Genomic DNA, 18,747 nt, shown 5'->3' with positions numbered 1-18,747 from the left:
TAAATTCTATGTAAACAGCCTCCCAATAGGCATACAATGTTTGTTGACTGGCTGAAAACATCTGCCAAAAACTGACTGTCTGTTTCTTGGTTTCCTTAAATATGCAATGAACAGCTGAATGAAACCAGAGATGCTCACCTCTTCTAGCAGCAGATTCTCTTTTACAAGCAAAATTTTACATGGAATTCTAAGATCTCAGCAGAGCAAAGTGGAACCCCTCTGGATGAAGGTGGGAGGGAGGAGTCCAAGAACAGCAAGCGCTAGCCTCTCCTCCGCTCTCCCTCTTCGGCGCCACCCACCCCGCTCTCTGCCCCCACCTCACAAGAACTGCGGGCATCATCGCCAAGGAGGTTTCTCCACTTAGAGTTTGAAACTACTTGACTATGAGATCTTTAGTTTCCTTCTCCCTTTATCTTGATTATTCCTTGGGTCTGTTCTAGGCAATAACATAAGCAAACCATTGTATCTAAACTGTCTACTTTGATGACTCTTCTATTTTCATTCTCTTTCATCTTATGCAGCACTCAGAAGCTCACCCTTTGATTGGTTTTAATCTTTATAATTTACCTTAAAAAATCACATTAAGTATACTCTCTGCTCAGTAACTTTTGCACCACTCTTTGATCAATAAAAAATTGTTATTGCCGAATGATATAATGGACTCCTGTAGAGACAGGAGATACCAGTACAACAGAACTATATACTAGAGGTAATTTTTTCTTTTTAAGAAGAAAATTTAAAAAGCTGTACTATTTACATTTTGCTTCTCACTTAGGTGGTTAAAACAAAATCTCATTTATCACAACCAAATGTCATGTGAGGCCCCCTTCTCTCTCTACTTCAGAAAAAAATGCACTTAAAAATGGATGGGAGCTATGAAACAATCATTAGAAAACTTCTTGTGTAACACAGGTCAAGCTTCTTATGAAACACCAGTTACTATAAGTGTCCTCAATTACCACACTGCATACTTAAAAGGAATGTCTTACACTGACTTTTTATTTTTAAAAACTACTATTCCTACAAATTATGTCTCAAATCCAAGAACAAAGAACGTAAAGGTTTTTCATTCCAAAAACATTAATTAACAATCTACCTGAAAGATCCTGAAATTCAGGCTTCTGACTGAAGATGAGGTAGTTAGTGGCAATGAAATGAAGCAGCCAGGTTGAGAGGCAATCAGAGTGGTGAAACTGCAAGAAAAATGGAAAGTGAAACAATATTGTACATAATGACCATCAACATGATGATTAGATCGAGAGAATGGTCCAGGAGAACTCACGGAGGGCCCAATTCCACGTTTAATGTGTCTGTATATGATTCAGCCTTCAGTCTACTCTGACAGCAGAAAGGAAAAGGGAGCATTATTAACGAATAATAATAAAATCACATCAATGAAGAAACCAAATCAAATGAAGAACAAGCTACGGCTGCCACAGTGGCTGAATGTCTTTAAGCAGATTCATGGTTGCATCTGTGGGTAACAAAGACTACTAGAGGTTCTTGAGGACTTCCATTTAAGCTTTTCATCTAAGGTCATGGCCTTCACTAACTGCACTTATATCTGTGCAGCAGAGAGAAGATTATGGTTAGCAAAGGTATACATCTGGCAATATCTCAACAAATTCACCTGCAGAGAAAACCAAAGAATATTTTGAGGAGGAAATGTCATCAATCTAAGGGTATGGGTTTCCACATGTAATTATTTCTATGAGAAGGTTATGTCTGAGTAACTGCTTTTAACTGGGATGTACTGTTACACTGAGCAGGATTTCCAGCACATTTATCATCCTGAATTCCAACAGCTAATGGAAGGGAAACTTAGAAACTTGGCCATGACATCATTACCTCGGTGCCAACCCAGTGACACTCAATAATCCATCTAACCACGCAATTCAGATTACAGTAGCATGCTGGCAGGCCACTTAGGAACATGAGTATAGTTCTTTTATTATTACTGTGGTAAAATATACATAATATAAAACTTACCATTTTAACCATCTTTACGTGTACAGTTAAACAATAACTCCCCTTTCCTCCTACTCCCAGGCTCTGGTAACCACTATTCTATTTTCTATGAATTTGGCTATTCCAGGTACCTCATATAAGTTATACAAGTTATACAAAATTATACAATGTTTGTCCTTTTTCTGACTGGTTTATTTTACTTAGCATAAGGTTCATTCATGCTGCAGCATGCATTAAAATTCCATTCCTTTTTAAGGCTGAGTAATATTCCATTGTATGTATATACCACATTTTGTTTATTCATTCATCTGTTGATGGACATTTAGGTTGTTTCCACCTTTAGGCTAAATATAGCTCTTTTAAGGACATTCAAAAATAGTATAGAAGCAATAAGTAATGCTAAATTGAAGATAGATTTGTAATCTCAAATCTTAAGAATGAAACTCAAGTATCATTCTTTTTAAAAGTTATAATGTGTGAATATTTTACATGTAAATTCACAGGTCCCTTTGATCTTAATTATACAAACTCAGAATTTTTGAATTGTAAGAGACGTCATGGTTCATCTAATACCACATCACATATTAACAATCTTTCTTCACTTTATGTTTTAGCAGATGAACATGAGTGATCTCAAGGGAACAGAGCAAGAATGTGGAGCTATTTTAACAGAAGCCACCAGCACTACTAGATGGTTAACCCAGAGGAGAAAACCTACCAACAGACGTTCAGAACACTGCCTAAGGGCTGTGACTTCGAAAGAGAGGGAGACCACAGAAATGAATAGCTGGCTACAAAAACATGGTTCAAATGCAGAATTTTATTTTTGAATAAGATTTAAGATTTCATAATTGTGGGCTCTTGGCAAGAGATGGAATGCATCCCACTGGAAAAACTACATTTTTGGAAGAATATGTGCTGACTTGAGAAGACAGTTTAAACTGAAATAAACAACAGAATTTTAAAAAGAAATTTTAAAAAATACCATAAACCAAATGCTACAGCATTTAACAGCCCTGTGAAGAATAATAATGGTGGAAAAAGTACCCCAAAACTCACAAGGAAAAGGTCAGAAACAAAACCGGTGGCCTGAAGAAGCCAAATATTAAATGCACAGATTATAAGCAAGAATTTGAGTTTAAAACTTTAATATGAGAGTAAACAGGACTTCATAGGAATCACCAAAGTTTGCCAAGATAAGGTTTAAAGGGGAGGAGGAATAAGGAAATCTCTACCTCAATCCAAAGGAACTGATCTGATTAAGGGAAAAAAGCCTCTGTTGCGTGTTAAGATTTCAACGTGATGGAAACATATGAACCTGAAGGTAGAATCATGGTAAAGAACTGAGAGAGGTTAAAGGAGAGTTCCAGCTCATCTGTATCAAAACTGCTTATTTGTATCAAAAGTATGAATGATGCTTTCCTGATACACAATACAAAACTGGCAGAGATGATAGAGGGATTGGAAATTTCAATTATTCAGAGAGCTACTGGAAATCTAATTCTGCCGAAAGACAATTTCACCTCCTAGAAGTCAGAGAAGCATTGAGGGAAAGGTTAACTAAAGTTTGACCAACAGATGAACTGGCTGGCGAAGTTGAACCTCAAGCTAAGAACTTCAAACAGGAAGAAAATCATCCTGTTTCTGTGATTCATAATTGGCAAATTAGGGACCACCAGGAATAGACTAAAGGAAAACCGGTAAAGGTAGGCTTAATCTTAGCAAACAGAAAAGTCTTCAGAAACAAATAGTAAAATTCAAGAAAAGCTGGTATCTCAGACTTTTAAAATTCAAAGGGAGAAAGAAGGATAATCACATAGAAACCACGCATTCAGGGAATACAGGTCAGGAAGAATTTCTGACAATACAATCATAAATGACGCTAATGAGGAATTGTGTGTGCGCGTGTGTGTTTGGGGGGGGCACTTAAAGAAATCAGTGCAACCAAGTAGGAAGTTCTCTTACGCGGGAACTATGTAAAAGGATACTACAAGATAAGGAAAGAAAAGCTTGTGCCCATTTTTTAAAAGTATGACAGACTTGTTAGAATGTACAAAAATGATACATCAAAAATGCAGGAGGGACTTCCCTGGTGGCGCCATGGTTAAGAATCCTCCTGCCAATGCAGGGGACACTGGTTCAATCCCTGGTCCAGGAAGATCCCTCATGCCATGGAGCAACTAAGCCCGTGCACCACAACTACTGAGCCTGCGCTCTAGAGCCCACGCGGCACAACTACTGAGCCCACACGCCACAACTACTGAAGCCCGCATGCTGCAACTACTGAGCCTGTGTGCTGCAACTACTGAAGCCCACGCGCCTAGAGCCCGTGCTCCACAAGAGAAGCCTATGTACTGAAACAAAGACCCAACGCGGCCAAAAAAAAAAAAAAAAAAAAGAATGAGGTTGTAAAAATGCGAGAAAAAATAAAAAGAGTTTTTAAATCTAGAGAATAGCTATTAATCCCAAGCTCAATGTAATTATATTACAAAGAGAGATTAAGGTTACTCATTTAAAAAAATTTTTTTTCCCTAACATTAAATACATATGATATGAAGACTTGATTATGAGAGAAATGAACTCCAAAATAGTTATGGAGATAATAAGAGAAGACCTAGGTGCTTTAAATGAATTCCCTTCCATTCTGAGCAATAGATATATTGATTAATAAATTCATCTCAGCGTGGAGGCAAGCTTTTAGCTGTTACAGAGTCAGTCCTTTGCCCCATTACATGGCTCTATTTTAGCAACTTGGGTGAAGACAAATTTGTCATATTTTCCTAATTCTGGATGTCAAAGTTCATAGGGACAGTCAATATGTTGTACGCCAGATAATATTTTACAAAGTCCTCATCGTCTGTAACAATGGATCAAATATATTCCTATGAAAAAGACTTAGAAGGTTCAGCTTAATGCAAGTTCAGTACCCATCACTGTGCCATGACTGCTGCAACCCTACAACTGTCTTAGGGCAGGCGATGGAATGGTAGGATAACTCCTCGTACAATGAGACATTTCAACAAAAGGTGTTTGAAAGAATTGATGAAGTACACCAATGCCTCCTACAAACAACCAGAACTTTAAAACATGCTCGTGAAGTGAATGAATGAACAAAGGAATGAACGAACAAACAAATAAATGAGTTCTGCGTAACCATCTCTATCAGTATGTATGGACCAATCCTGTCATTTTCCATTCAGGAACCCAAAGATGTGATCATTTGAGGGAAATTCAATGTAAATTCTGTTTTCTATAATGCCTATACAAAATAATACAGCACCACACTCAACTGACGCTAATAAGGGCCACCATTCAGTTGAAAAAATTCTGTACTGGCAAATCCTACCTCCTTAGAAAGGGACTGCTCAAAAACACTATGCTTCAAAATTATCTAGCTGCAGAAATTGTTGTGAGGGCACATTTACTTCATTTAGCCAAATTTCCAAAGGAAGACAAGCACTAATATATCTCTTAATGAACAGAAAAAATGAGTGAAGTAATAGAATTTTTGTAATATTTTTTAAAAAATCAAACAACCAGATACATAGGGCCAATTACCTTGGCTTTTTTGAGCAGGTCGACTATATCGAGGTTCATAGATGCCAGTTCCCGGCTTGGCATGCTTTGCAGCTGTGTAATGATGAACAGCTCACAGATGTGCTGCAGCCTGGACACTTGGTACATCTCTGCACAGATCAGGAGACACATCGCCTGGAAAATGCCAGCTGATGCAAGAAGGGAAATAAGAGAAAATGGACCATAAAACCATTTCTTTTATGACCTAAAAACAAAACAACAACAAAAAAACAAAAACCAAAAAATGCTGACAATATCATCCAACGTAGAATAGAATGCCTAAAAAAGCCTTGAAGGGGTAAGTCAGCAATCTAAACTATTACTCCATTTTAAAAGGAATTTATTCAAGCCTTCACACACAGAAGTGAATCTGTTGTTGTTGTTTTTAATTCTCCAGAGAAAGAGATTCTACAATTGCCCTTAATAATCAACTCCAGGGCTACTGGGTAATTCTGTCTGCTAGCTATAGTAAATCCTTGCAATTTTTCTTCTTCTGGCTTTAGTCCCCAGGTTTGTTTGTTTTGTTTTTATTGTGGTAAAATAAACATAACATAAAATTTACCATTAATCTTTTTTTTTTTTTTTAAATTTATTTTTTGGCTGCATCGGGTCTTTGTTGCGGCATGCGGGATCTTTTGTTGTGGTGCGCAGGCTTCTCTCTAGTGGTAGTGTGTGGGTTCTCTCTCTCTAGTTGTGGCGCACAGGCTCCAGGCACGTGGGCCCTGTAGTTTGCAGCACGCAAGCTCTCTAGTTGAGGCGCGGGGTTTAGTTGCCCCGCAGCACGTGGGATCTTAGTTCCCCGACCAGGGATCCAAGCTGCGTTCCCTGCATTGGAAGGTGGATTCTTTACCAGTGCACCACCAGGGAAGTCCCTAGCATTAATCAGTTTTAAGTGTAAAGTTTAGTGGCATTAAGTACATTCACGTTGTTGTGTAACCATCACGACTACCTTCTCCAAAACCTTTTTCTTCTTCCCCAACTGAAACTCTGCACTCATTAAGCACTAACTCCCCACTTCCCCTTTCCCTCAACCTCTGGCAGTCACCAAGGTTTTTTTGTTTGTTTTTTTAACACTTCTCTGTAATTCTTTCTCGTCCCTCTTTAAACTCCTTACATTCTTTGTAGCTAGGAACCAAGAAGAGCGTGTATGATAACTATTTATCATAATGAATAGATTATTTTTCTTTCTGCAATTTTCCCAATGCAAATTTTCCAGTATCCAGCTTAATTTTTTGATTATTCATTTTGACTCATTTCCCTCCCACACACACACCTTCACCTTTTACCAATTTTTAAAGTGTTTTGTCTTATAGTTATTATTGCTTTTCTGAGCATTTTTTCTAATTAGTAAGATAAAACTTAAAATCCACAGCTTCAATTACTCTAGTGAGAGGATGATTAAGAAACCAAATTTTCTTATTATTTCAAAACTGGTCAAATTTTTAAATTTAATATATAAATTTGCCAATACTGAAATAATAAAATACACAATAACACACGTTCTGATAAGAATCAATGATGTCTTTTTTTTTTTTTTGCTGCGTTGGCTCTTCGTCGCTGTGTGCGGGTTTTCTCTAGTTGCGGCGAGCGGGGGCTACCCTTCATTGTGGTGCGCGGTCTTCTCATTGCGGCGGCTTCTCTTGTTGCAGAGCACAGGCTCTAGGCACGTGGGCTTCAGCAGTTGCAGCACGCGGGCTCAGTAGTTGTGGCACGTGGGTCCTAGAGCACGCAGACTTCAGTAGTTGTGGCTCGCGGGCTCTAGAGAGCAGGTTCAGTAGTTGTGGCGCACGGGCTTAGCTGCTCTGCGGCACGTGGGATCTTCCTGGACCAGGGCTCGAACCCGTGTCCCCTGCATTGGCAGGCGGATTCTTAACCACCACGCCACCAGGGAAGTCCAATGATTTCATTTTTATTAAACTGAAATGATAAGCCAGTCTTTAACACTGGTTTTGTAACTGGCTCCAAAATACTCTATAGAAAGCTGCAAGACCATAATTAATTCAATTAAAAGAATGTTCTGTTCTGGAACTTCTAAAACTTTTCACTAGAGGGCTCATGACTTGTTTAAAACTTAGGAGATTTCAATAACGAACATTGGAAGTCTTCCAAATCTAAAATTAAAGCAGTAAACCTGAAGAGAGGTATGGTCTGAAACGTGTAGTTTCTTGGCCAGGTTCTGTAACCAAGGTCTCAGGCTCCTGGACTAAGCCACCACGGGCTTATTCTAGTTGTGTTTGTGGTGGGAGCCATCTGGTGGCGAAAGGACAAAGACTAATTAAAATGGGCTTCCACGCCTGCATCCCAAGGCTCCAGGCCTGTTGAAAGGATTCTACAATTTCTCCAAAGTGCCTCCAGCTACAGGAAACCTGCAAGATCTGTTCCAACCTGAAGCTGCCATAGACAGTTCCTAGTTAATGGTGAGTAGGAAAATAAATCCTACAGTCCACTGGGCATTCTAAACCATTTAGGAAAAGTTTTTGGATAAGTCAGCTTTAGGAGTCTGACTCTAGGAGAAGTCAGGAAAAGTCAGACTTTTTAAGTTTTTAAATAAAAGTCAGAAAAAGCCCATCCTCTGGGCCAGAGAGATGACCAGAGGAGTCTCAGAATACTGAAATTCCTTAAAGTGCCTCAAACAGAAGTCAGAGCCATAACAGCAGCTGCCCAGCCCTTTTCTCCTCATGAAAGGGACAGTGTTCTAAGGCGCTCTCTGCTCCGGTGTGTAGAAGTGAAGTAGCCACTGGGTACCGCAAGACACCTCCATTTCCAGGGTGCCTACAGCGATCAGCACGCTGTTGGTGCTGGCTGGGACATGTGAACTTATCCCAGGGTCTGAGCGCCCAGAAGAGGTACCCAGTCTCTGCTCTTCCACGTGAACTGACTGAAAGTTCACTGTTGTCCCCAGATCACCTCCACCTGCTTATTAGCACATTCCATGACGTCAACTCTCATACACCTTAAACGAAAAGAGATTTCACAGAAAGCAATTTCTCACAATGGGTTATCAGGAAAGAAAGAGTTATGAGATTCTATCTAACATTCATAATGGCTCACCTGGGCAACAGGAGTCTGTGTATAGGTATTCTAAGAATGACAAGAAAGTCTCTTTGGAAACACCATAGACTGGAATCAGAACACTCTTTGCTTCCATGTAATTCCCATTAAACATGGCTGCCATCACTTCACACCGGGCCACCAGGACGGCCCTGTGGGCTGGCACCGTCGTACCTGTAAAGGTTAGACAGGGAAACAAAGCTAAGGGAGATAAACCTGCAGAGTTATTGTTCTAGCAATTTTCCTTCTAATTAGAATGGTATTGCAGTAGGCACGGCTAAGCTGATATTCAGAAACCAGACGTGGGTGTGATAACCTGTATTAAACTTTGGAGACTTTTTGTAGTTTTAAAATAAATTGAAAAATTAAGAGTTCAAAAGTTGACTTTGAAACCAACAATTTGCAAGTCAGGCAATTATTTGTTACTTAGTTTTTATTTCCTGAAGACAGAAACACTGAAATGCAATATTTTGCTTAATGTCTTTTTATCATGAAACATCTATTCTTTGCAATTGGCTTGAGACACCACCACCCTCCCCTGCCCATGTGTCTCAGAAGAAAACACAACCATTACTCACAGTACAGTCCTGGCTGGGCTTCCCTGAATCAGAAACAGTAAACCATCCTTAGCCTAAGTAGTCCATAGATCACAGAAGGAATGGCAAGGGAATCTCTTCTGGGGCCAAGGGGAGCATTTCAGACTTTATGGGTGACGTGGATGGGGACGACCTAGTCCCCTGCTTCCTCCCTGTCGTACGACCTCCACGGGAAACTCTTTCCTAAATGAACAACGCCTGCCTGCTTGTGGGAGCGCCAGAGCGGCTTTCAATTTTAAAGGCCCCTCAGTCTACACCCCTCACTGAAGCTCATTAAACTAAACTGACTCTCTCTCCAGTGAAAGCTTGCTAAGCTCTCCAGCTACTGCGCCACTGCACCAAGGCAGTGCCAGATGGGACGCATGTGGCCCAGGGCTCATAGGTGGAGAAGCAGTTCCTACCACTCCCACCACCTTAGGAAACCACGAACCCATAGTGAGCCCTCAGTTCAGTCTAGATCAGATCAACAGATAATCACCAAGCATCCACCATGTGCCAATCACCGTGTTTGGTACAAAGATGAGAAACACGGAGCTACCCTGCTTTGGAGTAGCCAAGCTTTTAGTTTGGTGGAAGACACCACCGCCAGTGTAAGTGACAAAGCTGTGCCTTTCCAGAAAGTAACACTATGAGCCAGACCACTCTGCTCTGCCCAAGAGTCTTCACCTGGCAGCCCCTAAATCTCATACTTCTCAGGGACATATATTCTTCTCCAAAATATTTACAATTACTGTTCTTCATCCTCTTGAAATCCACGCAAAACATCTTCTGGCTCAGAAAAAGGAGAAAAAAGTTCCACGTAAACCCAGTGACTTTCTCCAAAGCCAATAACCCCTCAGGATCCATACGCAACGCCGGACAGTGCCAGTTCTGAGCTCCCTGCTTGGTACTGTCACCCACACAGGCGCACCTCCCCCAGGAGGGTGCAGGGAGAAGCCAAAGGAGCTCTCTTCCCAGGTCCTCACCTACAAGCAGGCAGCCTCCCCTCTCAGCCCCTTCCCCTTCCTCTCTGCCTCTTTGCCTTTAGGTCACCTGCCCTCAAGGTTACAGTGTCCATCTCCGGGGGATAACCAGTTTCCATAACTAAAGCATGCTGGATATATTTGTACACGGCAATTGAAAAGGAATTCAAACAGGCGATGTTATTTGACTTGTAACTTTAGTCTTAAAATCTTAAATAGGGAACCATGAAAAAAAGAAAAAGAAAATTAGAAGTATGGCTTAAACAAAGTAGATAACCCATCATTTGGATTAAGCAGAGGGATTTAAGATTGGCAAGAAAATACCTAGCAGATAGTAGTAGATGGGAACAAAGCTTGATGGGTAACCTTGAAATTTTAACAGAAATTTTCCATTGATAATGTAGTTACAACAGAGTTACAAAACCAGCAACAAAACAGTCAGTACCTTAAAGCATTTTCAAGCCCATTTCAAGCTTCGAATGTAGTTTGAAAAACCATTATACCTCCAAGAAAACATCCATTTCTGTTTCTCACCTTTTCAAACTACTGTTTTGGTGTTATAAATTGTTCTATTGTGAAACTGTAATACAATACCTCAGTATAGTCACATTTTTAAACATTGTACATAAACTGTATAAATGTATAAGCACTGTATAAAACATGCTGAATGAAAATAATGCAACGATTATTTATGCAACAGCAATAGGATAGAGCTGAAGAATTACTAGGGGGAAAAAGACATCAATTTTCAAGCTAAGAGATAAACATGTCCTTTCAAAATGTCAAGGCCTAAAGTAACTTTCCTTTGGAGTATTTAATTGTTATTGTTTTTGAAGAATTCTTTTTAAGGAAAAGAGTTTTAAGAGTGAAACAAAATTTAAAAGCCCAAGTTTCTAGTAACTTTGCACAGATTATCAAAGATCTTTGTTTTTTTATATACTAAAATGAAATACTACATTTGTCATACCTTCTTCACACTACTTGCCAAGTTTCAAAAATGAAATTTTTAGAATCATTTTTTGTTTTATTCTGAAAACAGGAAACCTGCCTAGCTCAAGAGAGATTTAGAATATGTACTAAGTAAACAAGACAGAATATAACTCTGTAAAAGTATTTTTCACAAGGCACAGATTCAAATGTCAAAAGGAAACATACCTTTCTACATCAGATCCAAAAGTTAACCATAACTAGTTTTAGAGCTGCTTTTTTTAAAAGTATTTAATGGAAAAAGATACAAACTCAAACAACAAATTGTGGGTGGTAGTTTTATATATATATATACATACACACACACACACACACACATATTTGTGTGTGTATATATATATATTTGTATATGTATATATTTGATGACTATTTACTTCAGGGATAGTAAATAGGTTTTATATCCCATGTCAACTCCAGCCAGTTGTCAGTGATGCCTGGAACAATTTTTTTTTTTTTTTTTTTTTTTTAAATTTTATTTTTGGCTGTGTTGGGTCTTCGTTTCTGTGCAAGGGCTTTCTCTAGTTGTGGCAAGCGGGGGCCACTCTTCATCGCGGTGCGCAGGCCTCTCACTGTCGTGGCCTCTCTTGTTGCGTAGCACAGGCTCCAGACGCGCAGGCTCAGTAGTTGTGGCTCACGGGCCTAGTTGCTCCGCGGCATGTGGGATCTTCCCAGACCAGGGCTCGAACCCGTGTCCCCTGCATTAGCAGGCAGATTCTCAACCACTGTGCCACCAGGGAAGCCCTGGAACATTTTTTAGAAAGGATTTGCTGCAGCCCTCGGTTCAGCACACAAAAAAAGCAGTGATCCACCAGTGTTGGATGCCATTGTAGGGGGAGAGTAGTGGAGTCTGCCCAGCAGGCCTCTAAACACACCTTTATATGCACCATCTCCATCTCCAAGACCACTCACCACTCTCCCAGGTAGAAACTAGTATCCCCATTTTATAGGTGAGGAAACAGAGGATCAGAAATGTAAAGTAACACAACAAAACCTATTATACAGTAAATATGCATCCAAGCAAGACCCTGACCTGGTCTGTTACTATCATCTCATCAAGCTTAACACTAAAAAGGACCTTTTAGAATCTACATGGTTCACTTTCTCCACTTTACAAATGAGAAGACTCAAGGCCAAACACATTAAGGACTTGCCCAAGGACACACACTGGTTGGAAGGCAAAGCCAAGGCTAGAGCTAGCGCTCCAGACCCTCCTCCAGAGCAGACAACACTGCTGCTTCTACACTCTGGAAGCTGCCCTCCCCACACTCCTCAGAGCTCAGTCTGCCTCTCCTCCAGCTGATGGCAGAGAAGCTGTTGCTGGACCCTGCTTCCACCCATTCCTGCTTCTCTCTGCTCCTGACTCCCTCGGAGGCCTTGGCTGTTGAGCTGAGGAGGCTACAAAGGGCACTAGAGCAGCTGCCATTCAGCATCAGCACAGGCATTACAAGGAACCCTTGCAGATCCAGCGTCTGCAAAGGTGGGGTGTGAGCAGGTGCCTGCAAAGGGTCAGTAGGTGGAATCATGGAAGAAAAGCAAAAGACTATGAGAAAGGATTCTCCACATCACTGCTGTTTCTTTTCTCTTAACACAACATATATTTTCATGCATTAAATATTCCCCATGAAAATCTTTTCAGTAGGTTACACTAACAATGTTTGGTGTCAGTGCTTCCTATGCAAATTATAAGCAAATTTAGTACCTTGTTAGCTTTCTTTTTACCAAATCATTTTTTATATAATTTCAAGGTCACTCACTGTCCCATTCTCAGTGGCCCACGCTCACATTGCAGCTACTAACAGTAGCTTAACCAAACGCACCTTGGAAAGTTTCCAATTCACTGTTTGTCTTGGCAAGTGAGCAGAGTTACAAGTAAAACGATCTTTCTGGGGAAAATTTTTAAAAAGTAAATTACTGTTAGCTGCCATACATTTCTACCATAAAATTAAATTATATCTTCCTTTTGGTAATAGCCCATCTGAAGTGCTACTTAAGTCATCTGAAACAACTCCTTCTAGTCTTCTTGCATAATTGAGGGTATTTCACAATTCATTTTTAATACTATGCTTTCAATCTACTAAAGTGACCAAAGTATCCAAGCGAATAATCAATAATGGGCATTAAAACAGCTCATGTTTATTAAAATTAGGTAGCATTACTTTGCTACAGAGATAAAAAGCAGCTCTCCGCTGCTCCGGTGGTAATTCTCAGTGCCATAAGGAGAAAATGTAGCAATATCTACGGATGCCTGATGTAAGCCAGGCACGACCCTCAACCAGACTAGTTCCTTTTGCTCAATTAAGAGAGCTGAAAAAACAAACTAGAGGTAATATTATGTTAAGGGGGCTGGTTTCAGATGATTCAAAAACTAGGATCTTAAAGAAACACAAACAAAAATATACAAGGGGGCGATATTACAGATCACCCCATCCCTTGCTGGTGCCTAAAAGTTAATGAAGCATTGGGTAAGGAAATAAAAATAAGGAAAAAAATATATACATTTCTTTTCTTATTTTAATAAAATATCTCATTTCCCTAGAAAATTTTTGTAGAAATTCAAGCCGTGTTAATCTACATCCTACAATAGAGAACAGTCATTCCTTCACCCAAAATATTCGAAGCTGAAATAGAAAGTTAGGTAAGAAAACAAGAAATAAAAATGAATAATGAACTTTGTAAAAATTGAACTATACCTTGTATTTCGAAGACAACATCAGCAAGCATTGGTTTATTAAGGAAAAACTTGAGGGAAGTGTTATAAAACCACAGAGGTTTTCTGGCTTGATAGGTTTTGCAGTTCCTCAGGCAATTAAACTATAAGGAAAAATAAAAATACAAGGGGAAATGTTATACAATATGCTTTGGTAATTTGCCTAGAGAATTTGGAAAACTGTGCTAAATGTCTAAAGAAGTAATGATTACCTCCTCTATGGCATCTCTGATCACAGCTTTCACGGAAACTTACCCTCAAGAACTACATCTGCTACCTGTCAATGAGCAACACTGCCCTATGCAGCACTCACAGCGGTGAAGGAATTGGCTAAGTGAAAACTCGACTCTACAGCTGAGAAGCTGTGGGGTCCTGAATCCCCACGGACTTTTGTTAGCTGGTAAACAGACAACAGTAGTGCAATCTCATATGAACACCTAGTACAATATGTTTGCATATACAACCTGCTTGTTTATTCACTAATTAAGAAAATATATACACAAAACTTAATTTGTAATTAAGAAAACATATTTTTCACCTATCACACCATGTCCTACTGCTCACTAGATCCAACATTAAAACACCTGAGAGTGATGGATTAATTCATCTCCGTCTTAATCTGCAAACTTATAATCCTGAATATCTTTCCTGCCCATAGCTGTCATTGCTGGAATCTTGATCATCAAAGGTTGACTGCATCTATGATCTGGAGCTCTAGAGAACCTGTCCCATGACCACACCTATCTGTCCTCTCACAACTGCTAACTGGCGGGCTCCAGTAACACCATCTCTGACCTGGGGGTTTCCAGCCTTCCTCTGCTCTCCACTCAGGATTTGGTGCTTTGTTTATCCTTTCTGTGATCCTTCAGACAATCCTTTCTGACAACCCCAGAAACTGAGGGCCAGCTCCTCTTCCCTCACCCATCACCCATTTCCCTGACTGACGCTCAGAACCTCAGCCTGGGGTAGACTCTGACCCTCTGCTTGGCTAGGTAGGGAATTCAGAAAGCTTTATCCCTAAGAAATAATCAAGCATACAACTTTAGCAATAAGAATAAACGGCACCTACTCCCCACTCTGGGTTAATCTACTATGGTGGGAAGTTAAAATGTTTGGCGAGAAGGAAAAAATGTTATCCTTCCTCCCAAAGAACATACACTCCAGAATGACATCCATGAGCAAAACAGACAACCAAAACAGGATAATACAAATCCTGCTCCTATAGTCTCAGGTCCTACACACAATATACTTTAATACACATTGAAGGAACTCTTGGAGAGGGTTTGGGTGACTGCCACACATAAAGGAGAGGAACGGTGAAAAAGCATCACCAGAACCTGAGAGCTAGCAGGGGTTTTAGAAATCAGCCAGTTTATCCCTCATTTTATAAAAAGCCCTGAGAAGACTTACTCAAAGCCACAGGTAATTTGTGGCAGACTCACAATTTAAATGTTTATTTCCTGATACCCAATACTCAATGAAGGAGAGAGACCCTTACCCCGGGAAAGCACAGGAAGAAAGCATAGAAGAAATCTTCTGTCCTCCTGTGCAAAGGAGGGAATTTAGTTCAATTTCATGGAATAATATAGTCCCCAGCTTTCCCTTCCCCCAGAAGAATTTGTTTTATTCTTGGTACTCAAAGGAATGACTGTGTTCAGAATCCAACCCAAGGAAAGGCTCAGGTTTAGAACAAAAGGCAACACTTCCATCCTAACCATTTACATAAAGCTTATGAATTTGTACATCATGAATATATGTAGATGTATTTCAGGTATGGATATATACAGATTATGAATCTGTTGTAACAGATTTCCTTGTCACCTATGTCTCGAATTTTTTTTTTTTTTTTTTTTGGCTGCACCATGAGGCTTGTTGGATCTCAGTTCCCCGACCAGGGATTGAACCCAGGCCATGGCAGTGAAAGCCCAAATCCTAACCACTGGGCCACCAGGGAACTCCCACCTACGTCTTGAATTTGAAAAAAATGGGAGGGCAGAAGTTTGCAGAGAATACAGATGTACATTTTCACTGGTCCATGAACAAGTTAATCTAGGGAACTTATGAAAAGCAGAATGCAAGTTTATGTGCACGTTTCTACAAAAGCATTATTTAGTTGAATTAGATTGTAAGAGAGCTGCCACCCTGCCATACACCTGTACAACTGGACAGCTTCTGTGTGCTTACTTCAATGTGTTATTAAAACAAGAAAAGAAAGGTCTTGCCCCTTAATTCCATGTTACTTTGTTTAAAAAAAAAAAAAGAGAGAGAGATCATTTTCTCAATTAAAGAATAGTTGGGAGTCTTTATAAAAGTCGATGCAGTTTTAAAATATTAAATTGTTAATAAACTTAGGTTGTAGAATTGACAGTCGTCTGTATAAAAATCAAAGAAATAATCTTTTTTTTTACAGTTAATATAAACCTATATCCTGCTAAGCATTGCACACAACTTACCTTTTTTATCTACTGTAGCCAATTTGTTTATCACAGAATCTGAAATAAGAATACACTGGCTATACTGTATAACGTAGTCATCTTAAAATTTAACAAACTTACTTTTAAGGCCCTTATAGACTCTGCACAATCTGTTACTAGAGCTTTCATGTGTACAAGTTTATGACCATATACAAAGTCTACATTTTTATAATCTTTGAACCTAATGTATAATTTTAAATCTATACTAGGTGAGAAACAAATCCTTAACTGTCTACCTAGTCAAACAGATTTCTCGGAACTCTTGAAAAAGACACACACAGAAACTGCCTTGCGCCTGAAAGCTGTTTGGAGTGAAATCGTGAGCAGTGAGAAGGCATCCCCCCACAGCAAGCTTAACTGTAACTGGACAAATTCAACAGCCCTTCATTCTTGACATAGATTGCATATTCCCAGAGCCCTAGGGGAATGTCTCAGAGAATGGAATTCACAAACCAACATTTTAAAGACATGACTCACACATATTTGAATTCTCACATGAATTAAAATCAGAGATAGCAAGAAATCATGTGTTTATATTTAAAATATTTAAATGGAAAAAATATACTTAAGGAAAACTATATATTATTGACACTCCTCACGACTCAGTATATTCATCCATAGTATATCAGTTATAATTCAGAGAAAGTCAAAGTAAACTAACTTACAATAAACTAATTTACCTTTCCTGGTGTTTTTAAAATGCATTTAACTTTCTCAATTACATTTGAAACATCCCCAGAATCTTTCAACTTCTTCCTGATATCTTCTTCCAATTCTTCCCACTGGAAGGCGCCTGTGAACAAATTAATATACATTGGATTTTCTGTTAGAGCAGGAATAAAAATAAATCTTTTATTAGGTATCAATGTTCCTTTTTTTAGTATTTTCTTTTAATTTTTATTTATCAAATATATATCCGTGTAATTACACTAAAACATTTAAACAGCTCTCACATTAAAAAAAAAAAAGTTTGCCTTCACCTAAATTATTTCTCAAAACCTGGAGTCCTTCTTCCTGAACAGCTACTATCTCTTTATAGTAGGTGATCAGCTAGTGATAACAGCAATGGCTAGTATATGAGTTCCCATCACAAGTGGTCCAAACCCAAATTATTTACTTGCCCTGAGTAAGAGGTAGTTGTGGTCCTTTCTAAGGTTGGATTAAATCATACTCATCATGGAGAGTAGTAACTACCATCAGGCAGAGGAGCAGAATGTATTCAGAAGGTCTCATGCATTGTCAGGGTCACAGTAGGATGTTCCATAGCCAAGTCTACAGAACCAACCTGAAGAAGGGAGCTCGATAATTTTCTGATGAGCTACACAACCATGACATTAGAAAAAAATCACCCCAACTGGTCCCTTCCTCCCTTGTTTTCACCCCAACCCACTTTCAAGCCATCTCTTTCTAGGCTCACTTCACTTCTGTCAGCTCCTTTTCCTCCGTGTCTTACAAAACACAGGGTCAGCAAAAGCTCCCCTTTTCCCCAAACACTCCTCTCACTTGGCCTACAGCAGCCTCCTACCCAGCCTCCCTGCTCCCGGGTGGCCTTTTCCCCATCAAATGTATCTTGTTATCAATGCTGATAAGTTTCCAAAAGTGTATTTTGAGATTACCCCTATCCATCCCATGGCTTACAGAAAGTCCTAACTCCTAAAAATATAACTCAAAAAGGTGTAGACACAACTGGGAGACCCAGTTTCTAGTTTTATCTCTGCCAGTAATGACTGGTGTTAATTTAGGCAAGTCGCTTCACCTCTCTGGGTAACTTGAGATCCTTTTCTATCTACTCTCAATCTAGCTCTTCTGATGTTTCCCTTCATGTACCCAGAACTTTGCCAGATGCCTTCATGAATACCGGGGAGTGGAGAGGGCACAGAATAAATATTTATTGAACCAATGAGATCAGGCAATTGCAGCCAGGCTGTACCAAGGAGATCCAAAGCTCATCTGAAGAGTCACATTGACAGTCCAGTTGCTCTCAGGCCTCATTACAGCTGAGCCCCGCAGTACTTAGCATGTTTGCCTATCTTTAAACTTCTCCTTACCTGCCCTTGACAAGAATGCTGACAGAAGCGAAGTGTAGTAGTTTTCCTCTTCCTCAACTAATGATTTTCAACTTAAAGTCACGTACTCTTTTCACAATCTGATAAATTTTTGGCTCACCACTCCCGAAAATTTCCAATGCACATATAGACATTGCAGTCTGTATAGAAATGTTAGGAGTATAGCTGATTCACTTTGTTATAAAGCAGAAACTAACACACCATTGTAAAGCAATTATACTCCAATAAAGATGTTAAAAAAATTTTTTAATAATAAAAAAGGTAATTAAAAATATTTTTAAAAAATGTTAGGAGTAGAAGAACCCCTTAGAAGCCAAGGGACCCCAAATCAAGAAAATTCACTCTAAGCCAGTGATTCTC

General features: G+C 39.5%; 1 protein-coding gene across 1 annotated transcript in view; it reads right to left on the bottom strand.

Moving 5' to 3' along the window:
- RHOBTB3 (Rho related BTB domain containing 3) overlaps positions 1 to 18,747 on the bottom strand; it is a 54,503-nt gene that overhangs the window by 6,313 nt on the left and 29,443 nt on the right. The window contains exons 7-11 of the mRNA XM_036846128.1: positions 17,002 to 17,114; positions 13,831 to 13,951; positions 8,596 to 8,769; positions 5,527 to 5,693; positions 1,097 to 1,193 (exon numbers count right to left, since the gene is read on the bottom strand). Of these exons, the coding sequence (XP_036702023.1) occupies positions 1,097 to 1,193; positions 5,527 to 5,693; positions 8,596 to 8,769; positions 13,831 to 13,951; positions 17,002 to 17,114 (672 nt within the window). The remainder of the gene's footprint in view (positions 1 to 1,096; positions 1,194 to 5,526; positions 5,694 to 8,595; positions 8,770 to 13,830; positions 13,952 to 17,001; positions 17,115 to 18,747) is intronic.

The sequence above is a fragment of the Balaenoptera musculus genome, chromosome 3, assembly GCF_009873245.2.
Source record: "Balaenoptera musculus isolate JJ_BM4_2016_0621 chromosome 3, mBalMus1.pri.v3, whole genome shotgun sequence".
NCBI lineage: Eukaryota > Metazoa > Chordata > Mammalia > Artiodactyla > Balaenopteridae > Balaenoptera > Balaenoptera musculus.
This window is presented reverse-complemented; position numbering and strand designations above follow the sequence as displayed.